This window comes from Lathyrus oleraceus, chromosome 7, assembly GCF_024323335.1.
Source record: "Lathyrus oleraceus cultivar Zhongwan6 chromosome 7, CAAS_Psat_ZW6_1.0, whole genome shotgun sequence".
Taxonomy (NCBI): Eukaryota; Viridiplantae; Streptophyta; class Magnoliopsida; order Fabales; family Fabaceae; genus Lathyrus; species Lathyrus oleraceus.
In genome coordinates this window covers 546784678-546806979 of record NC_066585.1, presented here as the reverse complement: position 1 = coordinate 546806979, position 22302 = coordinate 546784678, and the positions used below count along the sequence as shown (strand labels likewise).

Sequence of the window (22302 nt, the reverse complement as noted above, 5' to 3'; positions counted from 1 at the left end):
GGGTCGATATCACTTTTTTCCCATATGAAAACCTGGTTCGAGGTTGACGTGTGACCAATCCAGCGCGATCTCTGAAGTGGCTAGATACCAGAGGGTGGATTGTTATCGTCATTTTAGTTGCATTGTGGGGTTTTGATTGTTGTAGTCGCACGCTTGTGACATTTGCGATAACACCCTCGAGTATTTGTGTTGGGGTTTCAATCTCTTTGGTTGTATCCCCGACTCGTCGTTACCTTACACAATCACAAATTTTTTCAAAATTTTACAATTTCCTTATTAAAAATTAGGTGTTTATCTTACATTTTATGAAAAAAATAGTTATAAACATCAAATATAAATCTTAAAAAATAATGAGGTAGACTAACCACCGCTTATTTTTCCTGTTTTACATCTTGTTGGGTTAGTCAATATATTAAGTAATTTTGATTTGTTTTCTACAATTATTACAAATTAGAATATTATGATTAGCCAACTTATTTTATACACTACTTTGTGGTTAGAAACAATGTCGGTGAAAAACCGTACAAATTAGATTATTGCAGGTTTTGACAGATTTACATTTTTTGGTCAACAATTTTTAAAAGGATATATATATATATATATATATATATATATATATATATATATATATATATATATATATATATATATATATATATATATATATATATATATATATATATATATATATATATATATAATCATTTTGGTCGGTGAGATGTTTTAATAATAGCCTTTTAATGTAATAAAGTTATACATCTAAGGAAACAAATATTTAAAGTGAAGGTTAATATATACACACAAATCATACTAACTTTGCCTTAAATACCTTATTGTTTTTTATAAAACTAAATTATTTATTTATAGGAAAATAAAGAAATGATATTACCTTTATTGAATAGAATATTGTGTAGTTTTGACTGATTATAATACAATTCAACAAAGTTCACGAGTATTAAGAAAAACAACTGTAACAATAAATTTGGTAAAATTTTGAGAATAATTATAAATAAAAAAGAAAAGAAAAAATGTAAAAAGAGTCTTGTGATGAAATGCATAGGAAACATGTAGTTTAATGAGATTTAAATTTATGTTTTAATTCTTTAATTAATTATACACTACTTCCTATAAATCAATATTCTTCATTCTGTAATCTTCATACTTTGAACCATGACTAAGTTTAACTCTTTGGTTATTTTAGCCCTTTTCACAATTCTCTTTGTAAAGGTGATAGGTCGCATGCCCATTGACTCAAGATGGCACGATGCACATGCAACCTTCTATGGTGACATAAATGGTGGCGAAACTATGCGTAAGTTCTCAGAAATTGATTTTTTTTAATAACTAATCATATTTGTGATTGTATCTGTAATTTAAAATCATATTTTTTTATTAAGGTAGTAGTGACAAATGATTCTTTATTAAATAGTCAGAATTATTCAATTATTTAACTTACTTTTAGATCGATTGATTATACATATAGATATCGAATTCGATTCTCAACAATAAGGTGATTGTGAATATGAAATAAGTATAAACATTTCATGTTTTGAGATATATATACTTTAAAATGATTTTGGAAAAAATAGAATATAAATCGCAATTTGAAATCTTCATTTGTTTTTCAAGAGTTAGGTATCAAATTTTAATCTCAAACTCATGTTCTCTTTATAAAAAAAATTATTTTCTATCTCATATATATATATATATATATATATATATATATATATATATATATATATATATATATATATATATATATATATATATATATATATATATATATATATATATATATATAAAATGGTTGAGGTATAACGATTGAGAAAAGTGAATGTGATTTAAATGGAAAGAATCAATTTTGTTATTTTTTTTAATATCCCAATCACATATTAATTTATGGATTTAAATTGTGGTTGAGATTGTTGTGCCTTGTGGTTGGTGCCACATGAATATTTATTGGAAATATTTGGTTGAAATTTGATTGAAATTATAATTTTTATTGAATTCGGCAAAGATTTGGTTCTCAAAATTTATTTATTTATAAAAAATTATTAAACAAGCATTGTCAGAATGATTTAATATATTTGATACACTCACATATTTTATTTAAAAATACATTGTGATTGTGGTCTAATACGTTGAAGAGACCATAATATAAATAATATTGTCCATTATAGTTGTGTGTCGCAATTTAAAATCATACACATGTTTTTAATGTTTGATTTCTAAAAAAGAAGTTGTATTCAAATATTTTATTATTCCACTAATGTGTTTTTGGTATATAATTATAAGCAGAGGGGGCATGTGGTTATGGGAATCTCTTTGAACAAGGGTATGGTCTTGAAACCACGGCACTAAGCACATCACTCTTTAATGAAGGCTATACTTGTGGTGCGTGTTTTGAGATCAAGTGTGTCAACGATCCTCAATGGTGCAAAATAGATGTGGGTTCAATCACTGTGACTGCAACAAATTTTTGTCCCCCCAATTACTCCAAACCTGATGGAAATTGGTGTAATCCTCCACAAAAACACTTTGACTTGAGCATGAAAATGTTCACAACAATTGCCATTTACGAAGCAGGGATCGTCCCAGTTCAATATCGACGTGTTCCATGTGTCAAAAGTGGTGGTGTTAGGTTTGAGCTTAGAGGAAACCCTTACTTTTTGATGGTTTTGGTTTACAATGTTGCTAATGTTGGTGATATTGTACGTGTGGCCATCAAAGGGAGCAATTCTAATTGGGTTCAAATGACACATAATTGGGGACAAGTTTGGCATACCGGACTCAATTTGGTGGGACAAGACTTGACATTTTGGGTTACTACAAGTGATAAAAAGGCTTTGCAGTGTATTTCTCTTGCTCCTTCCAATTGGCAATTTGGACAAACCTATGAGGGCTCAGTAAATTTTTAAATGTGTTGAATTTTGGTTATAATTCAAACTATTAGATACATTAGGTATATTATGTAATTTCAATTCTTGTGCTCTGAACGCTATAAGCCCATTATGTCCCGATGAAGAGTTTACCTCTACCAAAAGACTAGGGTTAACCAATACACTAAAGAAGTAAATAAACCAAAAATAAAGATAAACACTGAATTGTTATATCCATTTGAAAGAACACAATACACTTTAAATGTTTAGTCAAATTCAATGGACCTTAGTACTCGTGGCTCACAAGCCTAGTAAGGAAATTCAAACAAACACTTATTGAAAAATATAGGGAACTATATTTATTAAGGAATAAAATTCTTTTAAAATATAGACTTATTTATAATTAGTTTAGCCAAACCTATTTGCTATCATTTATGCTCGGTCCAAATAAATCATTTTCCTCAAGGTTTTGGGTAAAGGAAGTGGTAATCGGTCCAAGGATTAGACCATGGGAGGAAAGTTCCATAAAAAAGGAAAGAGTCGGTGAGTGAGGGTGGGGAGGTGGAATGGTGGGTGTTGAACTAAAAATAGATGTCTTGATGTGTAGTAATTTATGTCAACAAAAATCCATTAGTAGTGAATGTAATTATCGTATCCACATGAATTGTTATAATTTTTCCAAGATAATAGTAATTTTACTTATTTTAAAAAATATAATAATAATAATAATAATGAAAACTGTGTTAACAAAAAGCATCGAGGGAGAGGGGGTCATTATTAGGGACAATGGAATTTGGGATGTCATGCAAGCACCAAACTTTATCTTAAAAGTATATGGTTAGATTTGGAGCAGCAAACTTTGTTTGTAAAGCAATGAAGTGAACACAATTTGTTAAATGATCATAGATAACTCAAATGATTTTGTGACCAAAGAATTTTAGTAAGTGTGTGATGAAATCCATGGTTAAACTTCCCATATTTGTTATCAGGTTACAAAAGGTTGTAGTAACCCTTGTTTTTTTTTCCTTCTATTTATAAGTGAAGTTGTTTTTCCCTCTAGAACTTCGGTTTTGTTGCTTCTAGGGCTTTGATTTTGTTGCTTAACTCCTTTAGTATTGTTTATCATTTATCACTTTTGTAATTGAGTCTCCTTTAGTTAGATCTTTGCAAATATCTTAGAATTGAGTACATTGCTTCTTAAATGGTGTTTTGTATTAAATAGCATTTTGCATGCATAAACCAAAGTGTTTATATTTGAGTATGACCATTATGCTTTAACTCAATTGGTTGAGTTAATGGAACAAGAACCATATTTGAGGTCTTTTTAAGTTATGTAGCAAGTGGAATCTAAAACTATAAAAAAACTTAAAAATTTGAGAGCCCATGCGTGTGACTCGAATCACATACAATATCTGACCCAAATCAAATCTAACATGGGAAAATAAGAGAATCTTGTGTCTGTCATTCGAATTACTGTTTACACTTGATTCAAATCATGTAACATAGTGACTCGAGTCACAAGTTACACATGATTTGAATCTCACAAGCTTATGTTAGCCACTGCTCAATTTGATTTGAAATTAAAAATAAATTAAAAATCTTAATTATTAAATTTTTTTATTTTAATTAATTTAATCAATTATAAATTAAATACTAATGATAAAATATTAATTATAAATTTGTTTGATAGAAAAAGAGTTAAATTAATTAAATTAAATAGGCAGGGATAGGCTTACAAAAGGGGGCGTGAAAAGCCATTAGGGAGAGACCCATTGGCTTGGAGCCCAAGGCGTCACATGGATCAACCAAGGAGAGTCAATAATTGACTCTCAACTGGGGGCATCAGATCTGTTGACTGGGAAGTCAACATGATTGAATGACACGCGTTGGATGGGATGACTTGGAATAATAAGCAAAACGGAGAGATGGGATTGATAGTTAACTAAGGGATCACGGTGTGCTAGGCCTTACTAGATGAGTCAAACTTAACTCATCTTAAGGCTTTGTGGGAGGTCATGTGTATCATATCAGAGGGGATGCGGAGGGGGTATAAAACCCTTCACTCCATTTCATTTTTCTCTTCTCCGATCTCTCTCTACTTTCTCTAACTCTCCGATCTCTCTCTACTTTCTTTAACTCTCCGATCTCTCTCTAACTCTCTTTCGAAACCCCACCTCCAACCACCCTTCTTCTGTCCGGACCACCATCCTAGCCACCACCTTCATCGTGTTCTTATGAGCACGATGAAGATCCAACCTAGAATCTTGGCATCAAGCTAAAACAAAGGGTAAACTGGCATCAAGCCAAAAGTAAGGGATAAATTGGCATCAAGCCAAATTGAAGGGGGTGTTGGTTCAGAGGATGAACACTGGTTACTTGCTCAAAAGTATGTATGGGGCTCAAAGAAATAGTATATTTGGCTTTAAGAGAAAGTATATCTCATGGGTGAATGATTGGTAGAGAATATTGGATGTAGGTAGTGAATAGTGAATAATGGAAGATGAATGGAAGGATAAAGAGAACTAATTAATGTGGAAAGAACTGAAACGTTTCGTATAAGTGACGAAAGGTATAGTTTGGTATCAAGATAAACAACTTTTGGTTCAAAGGTGGACACTGGTTATTTGTCCTAAAAGGGTATAGGTGGAATCCAAAGAAAAATGGTATTCGGTTCCAAAAAGACAGTATATCACTGAGATAAATGGTTATGACCGAAGATAAATGATAATGGATCATGAAAGATATGGATGGAGCTCTAAGGCAGAAGAAGGAACAAATATGCTCGCCAAAGATTCAAACCCTTGTGCCTACGTATTCTCATCATGCAATAAGAAAATCAGAGCTCCGTAGTTCGTGGAACTGACGCAGAACAAAGAAAAAAGGGATTTGATAGAAGTGATGAAAAGTATAACTTTGAACCAAAAGACAATGGTATTGCAGGAACCTATAAAGGAAATCAACTCCGAACCAAAAAGTAAAGCAATCATCAAGTCAAAAATAGAGGGATGAAATGTTTGGCATCAAGGCAAACAACTTTTGGTTCACAGGGTGGACACTGGTTATTTACCCCAAAAGGGTATGCATGGGACCTAAAGGAATATGGTATTTGGTCCAAGGAAAAAAGTATATCATTGTTGGGTAACAAGCAATCTGAAACCAAACGATAATGGTATTATCGAATCCATGAAGGAATAAACTCTAAACCAAAGAGTAAATAAGCATCAAGCCAGAAAAATAAAGGAATTAAGTGTTTGGCATCAAGATAAACAACTATTGGTTCAAAGGATGGACACTGGTTATTATCCCAAGAAATTATACATGGAATCCAAAGGGATACGGGATTTGGTTCCAAATAGAAGACAATATAATATTGTTGAGGAATGGTGAATGATGGATGCACGACACTTGACAGTCATTTGACTGGAACCATATTAAAGTCTACAAACTAAGGCGAATACTTTGAATAGCTATAACTTATGCCCCGTACACAAAGGTACTCTAGACAATGGTCAAAATGATCCCTCTCATCATTCTTCGTTGCTTAAGGCTCATGGCATATGATACTCATCATAACTGGCAAACTACAGAAAAAGACTCTCATTGTTGCTCCTTATGGTGAAGTGTTGCTTGGGACGAAGAAGAATTGACAATCATTTGATTTCCATTGTACTAAAGTCTATGAACAAAGGTGGATGCTTTGAATAGCTATGACATACGCCCCGTACGCAAAGGTACTCTAGACAAATCCATCTTATCATTCTTCGTTACTTAAGGCTCATGGCATACAACTTTAATCATGATTCACAAGTGTTGATGCACATTTGTTATGCTTGAACAATAGTTCATTCTGTCTGCAATGTGAGTGCCTTGTACTGACTTTGAGGTCTTGAACTCTTGATCTTTGAATTTTGAGGTCTTAAGCTCCTGAGGTCCAGTACAACTTGAACACAAGGGACTCACCCTAAAGGGTCTTTTGATCACTTGAACAGGCTTGAGGAATTAAGCATAATGCAAAAGGGTTTGGTTGATCAAGTTAAACTTTGATCAACATAACCAATGGGAAAAGATCAGTTGATTTATATGCAATAGAATGATTTAATCAATCCAACTATCTAAACAAACTCTAAACTAGGGGAGCATGCAATGGTTAAGGTACAATTAATCAGAAAATCATATCAAAGTTCATAAGAAACAATGTTTAATTAAACCCAAAAGGATTAATTCTAATCGACTAAAATCCTAATCATATAGAATTAACATCCAAACATGAAAAAATTAGCAATCACATCCAATCAAGTAAGCAAAAATTATCATGCACATTTATATCAAAACCTAATCATGTAAACTAGGTTAGAACATATATTTTTAATCATTTTCGTTCAATCAAGAATTAAACCATGTCAAATTAATTCCAACTTAATCAATTAATCATGTAAAAACTAACTAAATCTATGAATTAATTTCTACATCAATTCATGAACAAAAATAGCAAACAAAATATAAAGAACAAAAAAAGGATATAAAATGCAAAACAAAGCCAAAGAAGGGGGTTTGGATTAGGAACACAGAGGTGTAATTAGTCACAATGCCGCAGGGCCATTACAAGGCCCAAAGTTCTAGTCATCCATGGGACACGGGGTGAAACGCTGGGAGAGGTGTGAATAGCTCAGGTTGGGCCAAGAAGCCCAATGCCACAAACAAGCCATGAAGGCTGAAGGGAATGGTGGAAATGTGATTCAGCAGGGGAGTACGTGTATAATTGACCATTATGGAACACATTTTTCACGTGCCAAAATCTAAATTTAATGAAAATCCAAACGTGAGTCAGAGTGGCCTCCCTCCACCTGAGCTCAGTCCCTCTTCCGCCGCATCGGAGGTCGCCTCTGATGGCAGAGCTTTAATGACCAAATAAAGCACATCACCTCCTCCAGTTTAAAGTCCCAAGCTTGAAAATCACGGTTAAATTGCCTAAATCTTCAAGAACAACATGAATCAAAGGTAAAAGTGGAAGAACCCTAGAAAATCAAGTGGAAATTAAGGGCCTGTTTGAAACACTTTTCAATTTTAGTTCTTAAAATTTGTTTTTCAAATCTATTTTAGAAAACTATTTTTAAGAAGAAAATTAACAAAAAATTTGTTTGATAAACTAGTTTTTAGAAACTATTTTAAAAATATGAAAATGAAAAAACTTGTTTGATAGTATAATTTTTTAATAGTATTTTAAGAAGAGAATAAAAATATATATTTTATCATCTACTCTTAAAATCTATTATATTTTATAAAATATTACAAACTTAAGAAAATTAATTGATATTTGTTCGAATACAAATAATTGGATAAAAATAATTTTTTAATTTTACAAATCACATAACACTTGTTCGATGAATATTTTTCTTTATTTTTTTTATATTATTTTTAATAACGTTTTTCTTAAACAAAATAGGAATTAAATATTTTCAATAACTTTGATAATTTTTAATAGTTTAAAATTGAGATTAATTATTATACGTTGTCAGTGTAAAAAGTTTTACACCGTCGGTTCATCACCATCATCCGTTTGTATTACTTTATAGATTTTTAAAATAAAAGTCAAACTTCTTTTAATATCCAACGTCTATAATTAAGTGATGGTGTAAAACCCTTTTACACTGACAGTATATTTCAATTAATCTCTTTAAAATTTTTGAAAATATATAAAGTTGTAATGACTATGAAGAATGTGATATAAAGTATGAAGGAGAAACCATTGTATTAAAAAAATAATAATTAAATTTAAATAAATTATAAGAACATTAAAAAAAGAAAAAAAATAGTATTAATAAGATTTAGCTATATAATATTTCAAAGTCAAAAAGATAAATTCAATGTTTTAGAAATCGCATTGGACCTGTCGATTGAACCAAACCAATCAAATCGGTAAAAAATGAAGAACCGACGATTTTTATAAATCGACGGATTAACTACTTTCTCTTTTTTCACAAAACACGACGCCGTTTTGATAAAAAAAATTAAAATATAAAAAGATTTTGCTTAAAACTTAATTGAAACACCTTTCACCCCTTAAATCTAATTTGTCTAGACAATGCATTATATTGTTATTCGAGTTTATTTTATTTATATTTGTATTATGTACTATTTTGTTGTTGAGATGATTATGTTTAGAATTTGAGTTTAAAGAATGAATTTGTTAAATTATGATATTTTAAAATCTTGAAAATTTATAGGTGTCGTAATTTTTTAGAGACGGGATCATTTCGTTCGACCAATTTAATAACTATACATTTTCTTCATGGAGACTAGTTTATTCAATCGAATTATCCGGATTAATCTGGTTTAATCATTCGGTTCGACCAATGACATAGTGGTTCGACCAATAAATTAGTGATTCGGTACTCTTATTGATTTGATAGTCAATCTAATTTTCAAAATAGTAAATAAATTTATTTAAAAGTGAATTTTTTATTTTAAGAATTTAAAATAAAATTAAAAAATATAATAATAATAATAATAATAATAATAATAATAATAAAAGTAACAAATGGGGTTGCACGTTTAATAGAAAAAAAGGTTATATAGTGAAAATAATTAAGAAACAATTTTTTTTAAACTAAAATAAATAAATATATTTGAAAATGTTACTTATGCATAAAAAAAACATACATAAATAAAAGAAATATCATATTCTTTCAAATACGTTTTTCTATTTTATTTTAAAAATACTAAAAACTGAAAAGTAAAAAGTAAAATACAACTAAGGTGTTTTACTTTTTTGCTTTTAAAAACTGAAAAATAAAAAAGAGTTTTTAAAAACACTTTTACAAAATATTATATTCAAACAAGTTTTTAAATTTTAAATTTTGAAAAACTAAAAAAGAGTTTTTAAGATGTATTTCAAACAAGCTCTAAATCGTGCTCTCTCGAAATTAAACCCCGGGGTAAGGGCTTTGATTCCTCTTATCGAACCTCACATCTCAGTAACTTCTATACAGTCAACTAATGAAGATGAAGGTAGAACTTACCGGAGCATCGCCGGAGTCAGGTAAGAAATCTTTGAATCCTCTTGAAACTCATTCTTCTTTTCTGTTCTTCTCTTTTACTTCTTCTTAATTTCTTCTAAAAATTGTCTGAATTGTGAGATTTAACCGTGGGTTCGTGAGTGAGGTCAAGCTCTACTCTGTTGAGTAGAAGCTTCAAGGTGAAGATTCAATTGAGTATGTTAAAGGAGCTCTAGATGAGAGTGCAGAGGAAAGTTCTGAGATGAAAGTTGAATCTCGAAATTCTGAGAAGGGTGAAAACGAACCGTATTCCTCGATGATGAATAATTGCAGAGTATTTATAGATTTTAGGTCCTTCAAATTTCTGTTAGAAATGTCAAATGGAATTCACAAGTTAGTTGGAAATTAGAAATTTTGTTAGAGTGAATATGAGTGAAATATTAGTTTATTATCATTGCAAATTCAGTTAATTGAATTAGGATTATATGTGTGCTGCATTAGGTTAATTATTATGGTTTGCTTCTGTTAAGAGAAATTTTGTAGGGTGGATGTTAATTATGCAAGAGAAACGTATGATTTATGTTTTGTTAAAAGTTAAGCATGGTGTATGCTTTGGTTCTTAATGAACTTGGTGTGTTTCATTAAAAATAGGTGCATGGCTATGAGAATGATGGAACTTCCAATTGGTGTTCCATTAAAAATGTGTAGGGTTCTATTAGTTGAAATTGGAGGGGGTAAGTTGAACATGGTTTTGCTCTATTATGTAATTTATTACAAGCTGAAAATGAAATTTGCACTGTTATGTTTGTAGGTTGGAAGATTTTTTTTGCAAGACTGTGTTGATATGAGCTGTTATGGAATATCATTTTACCCTGTTAGAAGCAAGTGAATGATTTATGGATTGTTGTTTTGAGTTGTTGGGATTGTCTATTGAATGTCATGGATAATGGGAATGTGTGAAATTGACTAGAGACTTAGGATTTCTCAAATGGTTGAATATTGTAAATGTATAAAATGGTGTGGTCTGTTTAACGTGTAATGAAAAGTTAATTGATTTTGAATGTGTATTGAATTTGAATTGAATGGATTAATGGTTATGGAATTTAATGTGTGCACTGAATTTGTAGGATGGTGTATTGCATTGATTTGTAATGGAAAGTTATTGAATGTTAAGATTGTTATGGAAAGTTAATTGAATGAAGGTTTGAATGGTTTATGGAGTTTTACTTGAATGTGTAAAGATTTGGATTTAATCTTATTTTGAAAATTGATTGAATATGGAATGAGGTCTTGTATTTGGCCATGAAATGGTCTATGTATTGCATTTGGCAATGACCTTTGAAATGGACATGTAACATGTGTTGGTTAATGAACATGGTTTAACATGAACATGGTTTATGTGATTTGAAATGGACAAGAACATGAATTATGGTTTGTAAACGAAACATGGTTGAAAAATGAATTGGAAATGGACATTGTCTTAGGGTTTTTGGACGACCTAATATAGGTGATGGATAACAAGAATATTAGGGACTTAGGGATGATGACATGATAAGTTGACTTTGGTCAACTGATTGACGAAAAGGTCAACAGTTGACCAAAAGTCAACTTATGCAAAAAAGTGATGTAATTCTTGTAATATTTCTCAATGCAATGTATATGAGCAATGTGAATAATGGGATGGACTCCTTTTGTTAAACCATGTTCTAATGGACCAAAGAATTCAATTGAAACAAATGTCTTAGATAAATGAAATATAGTGAAACCTAATGATCATGTCATGACTTGTACAAAATGAAACAATGAAACTTGGATCAATGGACCTTAAGCACACCTTGACACACTATGGAACCAACGAATGAACTTGGACCAGATGATGACCAAAAGAGCCAATGGATTAAAACAACTTAGATCAAATGAGACCAATGACAATATGAAATATGATATGAATGTAAGGATGCCTCTGGGCCAATCACAAGGCACTAAGAACCAAGGTTTAGCTAGGTAAAACTCCAAGTCAAACAATAGGCAAAACCTCAATCCAGGTGAACAATCAACAAAACATTAGTATCATGAGCCATGCTATGGTTTTCAACTTTCTTAAAGCAATGCCACAAGGTTCACAAACCTCAAAATCAAAACCTAAGGTTTATCAAGGACTGAACTCCAAAGATCCAATGCCCAAGGCCTCAAGCATCTAACAACTAGGGTTTAGTGGTCAAATTAATTCTCAAGAGTCAATTACAAGATCCCATAGTAGCATAATCAAGAATTAGGTTTTTGATGCACATATGAATGTCAAGATGTGATCCCCTTGAACCAAGGTCCCAAAGATCAAGGAACTAGGGTTTTATCCCAATGATTCCATATGATGAGCCATACCACATCTCTAGGGCTTGTTCCACAAGCAAACCATAACTCTTGTTAGCCACAAGTTTTGAATCTATGATGATTATTAACAATTGTTAAAATAAATTAATGAGGCATGAATGAGTACAAATGAATCTCAAGTCAAAGGTTGGATAAAAAGTTAAAAGGGGAGGGCATATTTTGGGGTATGACAGTTGTCCCTATATAATCATCTTAAACCTGAATACGCGAATAGCGAAAGCTCTTCGGGTGTTCGAGGTAAAAGAGGATTAAATACCGAAATATTTGAAAATTTACCCGTTGAGAACGATTGTAATATGAGAAAGGTGAGTGTATTGGGAATAAAGAATGATAGGTAGGCTTTCATAGGTTCAGTTGCAGGGGGTTGATTGAAATATTATATGGGGAATTATATCAATCTCAAAGGATAAACATGATATGGATGCCATATTTTTCATGATGCATGAATGCTTATATGGCCACATGAGTTATTCTCACAACGACAAGATTTTTCTGGTGTAATACCTATCGGGGAAAGTATGTCAACACGGTTGTGTGTTGGAAAATGATTTACACAGACGAGTGTCAGAAGTCAATACAGACGAGTATTGAGAAGGTAAGATCAATATGAGTGAATATTGGGAATCATTAGGGACGAGTACTGAAAAGGGATTGTTAACACAAATGAGTATTGGAGATCAATACAGATGAGTATTGAGAAAGGTATGAACAACACGGACGAGTGTTGAGAGTCAATACAAATGAGTACTAACGAAGGAAGTACCAACACTAACGAGCTTCGGAAAGCAATATAGACCGATATTGGAAAAAAAGGTATCAACATGGACGAGCATTGAGAATCAATACAGACGAGTACTGACGAAAGGAATACTAATACGATCGAGCGTTGGAAAGCAATATAAACGAGTATTGGATTTTTTTTTGGAAAAACACAAATGAGTGTTACAGAAATATGGTCAACACAGACGAGTTATTTGGAAACATATGTCAGTAGGGACAAGTGTTTAAAACAAGGTTTTTGGATGATATACCAAGTTTGCCTTATGCTTCGTATCCATGTTTGAATTTTTATGGTGTAATGCTCTATCTTGATGGACATGTCACGCATTTTTAGAGATGCAATGCTAATGCAATGAGAATTACTACATACATAACGCAAGTATAATTGAGTTTTGTAATTTACCAAGAAAAGTTTGGCCTTTGGATGTGCCAACAAGAATTGAACTTTTGATGTGCCAATAAGAACTGGACTTTGGAAGTGCCAGTAAGAACTAGACTTTGAAAGTTCCAGTAAGAACTGGAATTTTGGCTTTTCTCGTTTGTAAGGCTTCATGATATGCTAATGAATAATATGCATGAGTGAAGTGACGTGATTAATGCATGATAATGGTTTGTGTATTGGTTAAATCAGATGCTCATGTGGAGGGAGGTGGGAGATTTGAGGCTAGGATAAAGGTTATAAAGACACGATTATCCGACACCTACTTCAGGCTCAATAGTTGTTGTCATACCTATGCACTTGATTTGAAATATGGAGGAAGCTTGTACCTTTGTAGCCTGCCTCTACCCTAGTCTATTGGGTATTTGTATACATTGCCCCAGTCACAAGTTATGAAGCAGCCTTGCCATATGGCGATCTCAAACTGACTTGCCACGGCTTCATGAAACTATATCCCCTTGATCAACCATTTCTGGGAGTGATCGACTTCTCGTGCTCCTAAGATGGTCTGCCCCAGTATGAGCCTTGAACTAACTTTTCCCCTATCTAGATGATTCAGAGAGATATGTTGAATCTCGACATGATTGGCCCATATTGACTGAATCATGAAGAGATATGTGCCTCGGAGATCAAAAGAAATGTTCAATCTTCCCATTATGTAAACTTTCTTGATGTCAAGTGCCTGTTTACAAGTAAAAATGCTTATTTTGGAAATGATAATTGTAATTTCATGCTCATGTCAGTTTTGAAATTCAAGTATGCTCACTAAGATTATGACATATAGTGAATGAATCACTAGTTATAATTCCATATAAGTCTTAATAAAAATGGCAAGCAAATCTTTAGGAGTCATCTTTGACGCCATCTTACAATAGTATGCAATTGAAAAGAACCTTGCTTCAATTAGGTCTTTTAAGAGTTGTAACGTGGCCTGATTTACGGTTTCAGAAAGAAAGGATATAAGGCTCGAAACCAATTCTAACCCACCCATTATCCATGATGTTCTTCATTCCTACGTTAAGTTAGCTTGACACAAGCATTCATCTTTCAGAAAAGGCTTTTGAATAGTAGCAATGATGGTTATGGAACCAGTGAGAGTTTGGAGCGATGGTCACTCACCTTTTTCTTTTGTTTCAACCCACACAGATTTTCTTTTGCTAATGAATTTGTTATTGATCCTCTCTTTTGTTTTGCCTTCCCTTATTTTTTTCCTGGACTGATCCTTTGGGCTTGCAGTCCTCCGGGATGCCCTGATTTTTGCCTAAGTCACGTGTTTTCAATATTTTGACTTAGTGGGCCCTTCTTTTACTTTTGATTTTTTCATTTCTCGTCTTTTTTGTGTTGGAATAATTCCCGTGACATTTGCTTGCTTGATTTGTTGCAAGGGTCATGACTGTCTTACTCCTTTTGTTGGTAAGGGATAACCATTGTGAATTTGTGATTCTATACCTCTTGTGATGGATAAGATATGGTTGATCCTTTTATGCAAGATCAAACTAACTAAAGACCACCCTGCCCTTGGTTAAAATTGAGGGTTTTATGTATAGAAAGAAACTCCTACTCCAAGGCCCAAAGGGGTTGACTAGGGATTATCTTCCTTATACCTCTGGTGGTTAGGGATTTGAAATAATGTCTTACATCATCATCAAGATTTTATTCAGAAGCATAAAGACAACGACCTTGCGCATTTTATTTCATCATTCTCGTTTGATTTTGCTTGAATCAAAAGTTTGATACTAATGAATAAAATATGAGTGAACAAAAATGGATTTATTTAAAACATGTGTGTTTATTACATTATTGTTATCATCTAAAATAAACAAGTTTTACAAATGAACAACACTTAACAAACAAGAAAAGATTACAAATGAAAATGATTGAACAATATGATGTTGTGAAGTCTAAGCTTGAGAAGGATCATTCTTGAGGATGGTCTGTAAAGCACAACATCTTCTGATCAAAGAGTTCTTCAACTTTGTTCTTAGGGATGCAACAATCTTTTATGGAATTCCCTACATGTCCTGCATGATACCCACAAGTGACGTTAAGATCAAACTTAGGATAGTAGGGAAACCTGGAAGGCTTGATCTCCTTGGGCACAATTTCCCTAACATTTATCAGTATAGACAACAGATGTGCATAAGACATAGAAACTGGATCATAATGAGGGCGTCTCCTTTCTTGATCTTTGTTTCCTTTGTTGATTTGTTTTTGTTTCAATTTCTGATTGCCTTAAGCGGGCTGCTAATATGGAAGGAGATATTGTTCTTGGGGAGGAAGTGGCAGAATTTATGAAGTCATACTCTATATGTTGTCCTTCTTCAAACTGTTCTAGATTTGCTATTCAATTGCAACCCAATTTAGGGAGTCTGTTGTCATGTTGTCCATGAATAACCCCAAGACCATGTAAGCTTTTTCTTGATTGTGAACCAAACTCCTCTTACACATGGTGCTTTTATGATTTCCCTGTTCCATGATTCTTTGATGATTGGCATCGGAGAATCGTTGACTTTCTGGTTAAGGGAAGGACAAAGTGAGCTTTTTCTGAGTGACATGCATGAGATGAAAATGAATGAATGCACATGTTGTGAATGGAATGCAAATAATTATGCAACATCCATAGATTCAAAGTCTTGTTGGTAACTCAAGTTCAAAAGACCGACATATATATATATATATATATATATATATATATATATATATATATATATATATATGCAGCGATGTAATAATGATAGGCAATAAGATAGGTTAAGAGTTCAACATGCTCTAGATAGTCTATATATACTGCCTGATGCAGGATCAAAGGTCTGAGTATACATGAGAACAAAGTTTTGTAGAGTCTATGATTTCCTGCAGGAAAACCCATATCCCTCTCACATGTGTGTATTGTCCTTCAAAGGTAACCCTAAAAAGGTTCCTAGAGTCAAAGACCCACTTTGAGATACCATTTCCTGAGACGACTGACTCGTCAACCATGATCGAGGACTAACTCCAAGTAAGTCAAACACGACTCTAGTCAGATTACTATCTTGTGCTTATGCTCAAGCTCGGGTATAAATTTTTTCTCTCATGTAACATAGCCCTAACCCAACATAGAGCATAACAGGTATCCATCATATAATGAATATTTAAAGCAATAAAGAAAATAATAAATAACATGAATATAGAGTGAGTAAAGAGATAAAGATAAACACATAAAGCAATAAAAGAAAGCAATCAAAACTAGGCTCTACTCCTACTTGCAAAAGCAAGGACTCCAAAGTAGAGTCGCCAACGGAAGCTAGCGAAAATATATCCGAGCGCATCGCACGCTCGAAGATACAGTAGAGTCGCCATTAAAATTTATTTATTCCCGAAGAAAAGGGAAACATCGATAAAACCCGGGGGAAATAAAAAGGGTAAGGAAGTCGGTTAAGCAAGGGGAATGTATTATCATCCCTCACATTTGTTGTACTCAACGAGAACTATTTTGATTGTTCTATGCTCGGGTGGATGTTACTATCTAAAGGTTACTCGCAGAAGAATAAAGGGAAAACGAAAAGAATAGATAGAGTGTGCGGTGAGGATTAGGGCCCTCATGCTTACGTATCCTTATAGTGGATGCACGGAATTCATAACTCCGTAGTTCATGGAACTAATGGTGGGAGATAAAAGAAGAATGGTAAATGTATGGTTTGAATCAAAGGATAATGTTATTTGAACCCATAGGGTATATATGTCTAAACCAATGAGAAAACTGGCATCAAGCCAAAACAAATAGTAAACTGGCATCAAGCCAAAGATAAGGGATAAACTGGCATCAAGCCAAAATGAAAGGGGTATTGGTTCAGAGGATGGACACTGGTTATTTGCCCAAAAGTATGTATGGAGCTCAAGAAATAATATATTTTGCTCAAAGAGAAAGTATATCACATGAGTGAATGATTGGTAGAAGATATTGGATGTAGGTAGTGAATAGTGAATAATATAAGATGAATGGAAGGATAGAGAAATAATTAATGTGAAAATAATTAAAAGGTTTGGTAAAAGTGACGAAAGGTATAATTTGGAACCAAAAGATAATGGTGTTATTGGAATCCATAAAGGAAATAAATTTAAACCACATAGTAAAGCAGACATCAACCCAAAAAACAAAGGAATTAAATGTTTGGTATCAAGACAAACAACTCTTGGTTCAAAGTTGAACATTGGTTATTTGTCTTAAAAGGGTATAGGTGGAATCCAAAGAAAAATGGTATTCAGTTCCAAAGAGATGGTATATCACTGAGATGAATGGCTATGACTGAAGATAGATGGTAATAGATCATGAAAGATATGGATGGAGCCCTAAGGCAGAAGAAGGAATAAATATGATCACCATTGATTCAAACCATTGTGCCTATGTATTATCAACGTGCAATGATAAAGTCAGGGCTCCGTAGTTCGTGGAACTAATGTGGAACAAAGAAATGAGGGATTTGATAGAAGTAATGAAAAGTATAACCTGGTACCAAATAACAATGGTATTGTAGGAACCTATAAAGGAAAAAAAAAACTCTGAACTAAAGAGTAAAGCATGCATCAAGCCAAAAAGAAATGAATGAAATGTTTGGCATCAAGACAAACAACTCTTGGTTCACAGGGTGGACACTGGTTATTTTTCCCAAAAAGTATAATTATTAGACCCAAAGGAATATGGTATTTGGTCCAAGGAAACAATATATCACTATTGGGTAACAGGAAATCTGAAACTAAAAGATAATGGTATTATTGAATCCATGAAGGAATAAACTCTAAACCAAAGAGTAAACATGCATCAAGCCAGAAAAATAAAGGAATTAAGTGTTTGGCATCAAGACAAATAACTTTTGGTTCAAAGGATGGACACTGGTTATTTTTCCAAGAAATTATACATGGAATCTACATTAAAGTCTACAAACGAAGGCAAATACTTTGAATAGCTAGGGCCTATGCCCCGTACGCAAAGGTATTCTAGACAAGGGTAGGAATAATCCCTCTCATTATTCTTCATTGCTTAAGGCTCATGGAATGTGATACTCATCATAACTAGCAAGCTACTGAAGAAGACTATCCATGATGCTTCTTATGACAAAGTGTTGCTTGTGACGAAAAAAACTTGGCAATCATTTGATTCACATTGTACTAAAGTCTATGAACGAAGGTGGATACTTTGAATAGCTAGGGCCTATGCCCGTCCATAAAGGTACTCTAGACAAGGGTAGGAGTAATCTATCTCATCATTCTTAGTTGCTTAAGACTCATGGTATACAACTTGAATCATTATTCACAAGTGTTGATTCATCTTATGCTTGAACAATAGTCCACTTTGTATGCAATGTGAATGCCTTATAATGACTTTGAAGTCTTGATCACTTAAACAGGTTTGGGGAATTGAGCACAATGCAAAGGATTTGGTTGATCAAAGTAAACTTTGATCAACACAACCAATGGGAAAAGATTAGTTGAATTATGTATAATCTAATGATATAATGAGTACAACTATCTAAACAAACCTTAAACTAGGGGATCATGCAATGATTAAGGTGCAATTAATCAAAAAATCATATCAAAGTTTACAAGAAACTATGTTTAATTAAACCTAAAAGGATCAATTCTAATTAATTAAAATCGTAGTCATCTAAAATTAACATCCAAACATGAAAGAATTAACAATCACATCCAATCAAGTAAGAAACAACTATCATGCACAGTTACATCTAAACCTAATCATGTAAACTATGTTAGAACATATATTTTTAATCATTTTCTATCAATCAAGAATTAAATCATTTCAAATTAATCCTAACCTAATCAATTAATCATGTAAAATCTAATTAAATCTATAAATTAATTTCTACATCATTTCATGAACAAATATAGCAAACAAAATTTAAAGAACAAAAAATGGAAATAAAATGCAAAACAAAGCCAAACATGGGGGTTTGGATCAGCAACAAAGAGATGCAGTTAGCCACAATGGCGTATGGCCCATTGCAAGGCCCAAAGTTTTGGTCAACCATGGAATAAGGGGTGCAATATTATGAGAGGTATGAATAGCTCAGATTGGACCAAGAAGTAGGGGTGGCAAAACGGGCTCGGCCACGTTTTTCCGCATTTTTGTGCGGGGCGGGCCAAGGATTTAGACCCTCATCTTCAAATGTGTCCGCCCCGCCCCACCCCATTTTTTTTGCGGGCTTTTGCGGGCACGTGTATTTACATAAATTTTTGCTTTTTTAGGCTTAAATAGTGCAGTGCCCGCGGGCTTTCCCCGCCCCGCCCTCACTTTTTTGCGGGGCGGGTCTAAGTTTTAGGCCCACATCCTCAACTATGACCGCCCCGCCCCACCCCATTTTTTTGCGGGCTTTTGCGGGGCGGGCCTAAACGGGGCGGGCATGCCCGTTTGCCACCCCTACCAAGAAGCCTAATGGAACAAACAAGCCATGAAGACTTAAGAGAATGGTGGAAACGTGACTCAGCAGGAGAGTACGTGTACAACTGACCATTATGGAACACATTTTTCACGTGCCAAAATCTAGATTTTATGAAAATACAAACGTGAGGCAGAGTGGCATCCCTCCATTGAGCTCACTCCCGCTTCCTCCATGTCGAAGGTCGCCTCCGGCGACGATGGAGCTTCAATGACCAAATAAAACATATCACCTCCTATAGTTTAAAGTCTTGAGCTCTAAAATCACGGTGAAATAGCCTAAATCTTTAAGAATAACATAAATTTAAGGTAACAATCGAAAAACCCTAGAAAATCAAGTGGACATTAAATCGTGCTCTCTCGAAATCAAAGCCCAAGGGGTTAGGGCTTTGATTCCCCTAATTGAACCTCACATCTTGATAAATTCTACACAATGCCCTAATGAAGATGAAAGAAGAACTTACTGGAGCAATGCCGAAGTCAGGTAAGAAATCTTTGAATCCTCTCAAAACTCCTTCTTCCTATTTGTTCTTATCTTTTACTTCTTCTAAATTTCTTTTGAAAATGATTGGTTTTGTGAGATTGAACTGTGGATTAGAGAGAGAGAGAGAGAGAGAGAGAGAGAGAGAGAGAGGATCGTGAGTGAGGTCAAGCTCTACTTTGTTAAAGCTTTAAGGTGAAACTTCAATTGAGTATGTCAAAGGAGATCTAGGTGAGGGTAAAGAGGAAAGTTCTGAGATGAAAATTGAATCTTGAAATTTTGAGAAGGGTGAAAATGAATCTTGATCCTCGATGATGAATGATTAAAGAGTATTTATAGATTTTAGGTCCTTTAAATTTCTGTTAGAAATGCCACATGAAGTTCAACTAAAATTCACAAGTTAGTGGGAAATTAGAAATTATGTTAGAGTGAATATGAGTAAAATATTAGTTTTTTTCATTGCAAACTTAGTTAGTTGGATTAGGATTCTATGTGTGCTGCATTAGGTTATTTATTGTGGTCTGCTTCTGTTAAGCGAAAATTTACAGGGTGAATGTTAATTATGCAGGAGAATCGTATGCTTTGTGTTATGTTAAAAGTTAAGCATGGCGTATGCTTTGGTGATGAACTTGGTGTGTTTCATTTAAAACAAGGGCAAGGCTATGTAGACGAGGAAGCTTCCAATTGGTGTTCAGTTAAAAATGTGCAGGGTTCTGCTAGTTGAAATTGGAGGGCGCAAGTTGAACTTGGTTTTGCTCTGTTATGTAATTTATTTCAGACAAAAAATGAAATTTGCACTGTTATGTTTGTAGGTTTGATGATTTTTTTTGCAAGACTGTGTTGATATGAGCTGTTATGGAATATCATTTTACCTTGTTAGAAGCAAGTGAATGATTTATGGATTGTTGCTTTGAGTTGTTGGGATTGTCTATTGAATGTCATGGATAATGGGAATGTGTGAAATTGACTAGAGACTTAGGATTTCTCAAATGGTTGAATATTGTAATTGTATGAAATGGTGTGGTTGGTTTAATGTGTAATGAAAAGTTAATTGATTTTGAATGTATCTTGAATTTGAACTGAATGGATTAATGGTTATTGGATGGAATGTGTGTAATGAATTTGTAGGATGGTGTATTGTATAGGTTTGCAATGGAAAGTTATTGAATGTTAAGATTGTTATGAAAAGTTAATTGAATGAAGGTTTGAATGGTTTATGGAGTTTTACTTGAATGTGTAGAGATTTGGATTGACTGTTATTTTGAAAATTGATTGAATATGGAATGAGGTCTTGTATTTGGCCATGAAATGGTCTATGTATTGCATTTGGCAATGACCTTTGAAATGGACATGTAACATGTGTTGGTTAATGAACATGGTTTAAAAATGGTTTAACATGAACATGGTTTAGGTGATTTGAAATGGACAAGAAATTGAATTATGGTTTGTAAAAGAAACATGGTTGAAAAATGAATTGGAAATGGACATTGTCTTAGGGTTTTTGGACGACCTAATATAGGTGATGGATAACAAGAATATTAGGGACTTATGGATGATGACATGATAAGTTGACTTTTGTCAACTGATTGACCAAAAGGTCAATACTTGATCAAAAGTCAACTTATGCAAAAAAAGTGATGTAATTCTTGTAAACTTTCTCAATGCAATGTATATGAGCTATGTGAATAATGGGATGGACTCCCTTTGTTAAACCATGTTCTAATGGACCAAAAACTTCAATTGAAACAAATGTCTTAAATGAATGAATGATAGTGAAACCTAATGATCATGGCATTACTTGACCAAAATGAAACAATGAAACTTGGATCAATGGACCTCGAGCACACATTGACACACTATGGAACCAATGATGAACTTGGACAAGATGATGACCAAGGGAGCCAGTG

The 22302-nt window shown here is 33.3% G+C and overlaps 1 protein-coding gene and 1 long non-coding RNA gene across 2 annotated transcripts; both read left to right on the top strand.

Annotated features, from left to right (window-relative positions):
• Positions 1–1091: 1091 nt before the first annotated feature.
• LOC127107622 (expansin-A23) lies at positions 1092–3043 on the top strand. Its single transcript, XM_051044921.1, has 2 exons — positions 1092–1312; positions 2299–3043. Exons 1-2 carry the CDS (start codon positions 1171–1173, stop codon positions 2916–2918), a joined length of 762 nt encoding a protein of 253 aa, XP_050900878.1. The 5' UTR covers positions 1092–1170; the 3' UTR covers positions 2919–3043.
• Positions 3044–19934: 16891 nt separating this feature from the next.
• Positions 19935–21622, top strand: LOC127107621 (uncharacterized). The gene is made up of 2 exons (XR_007795776.1): positions 19935–20398; positions 20964–21622. It is a non-coding gene; the product is annotated as an uncharacterized LOC127107621 (long non-coding RNA).
• Positions 21623–22302: the final 680 nt, after the last annotated feature.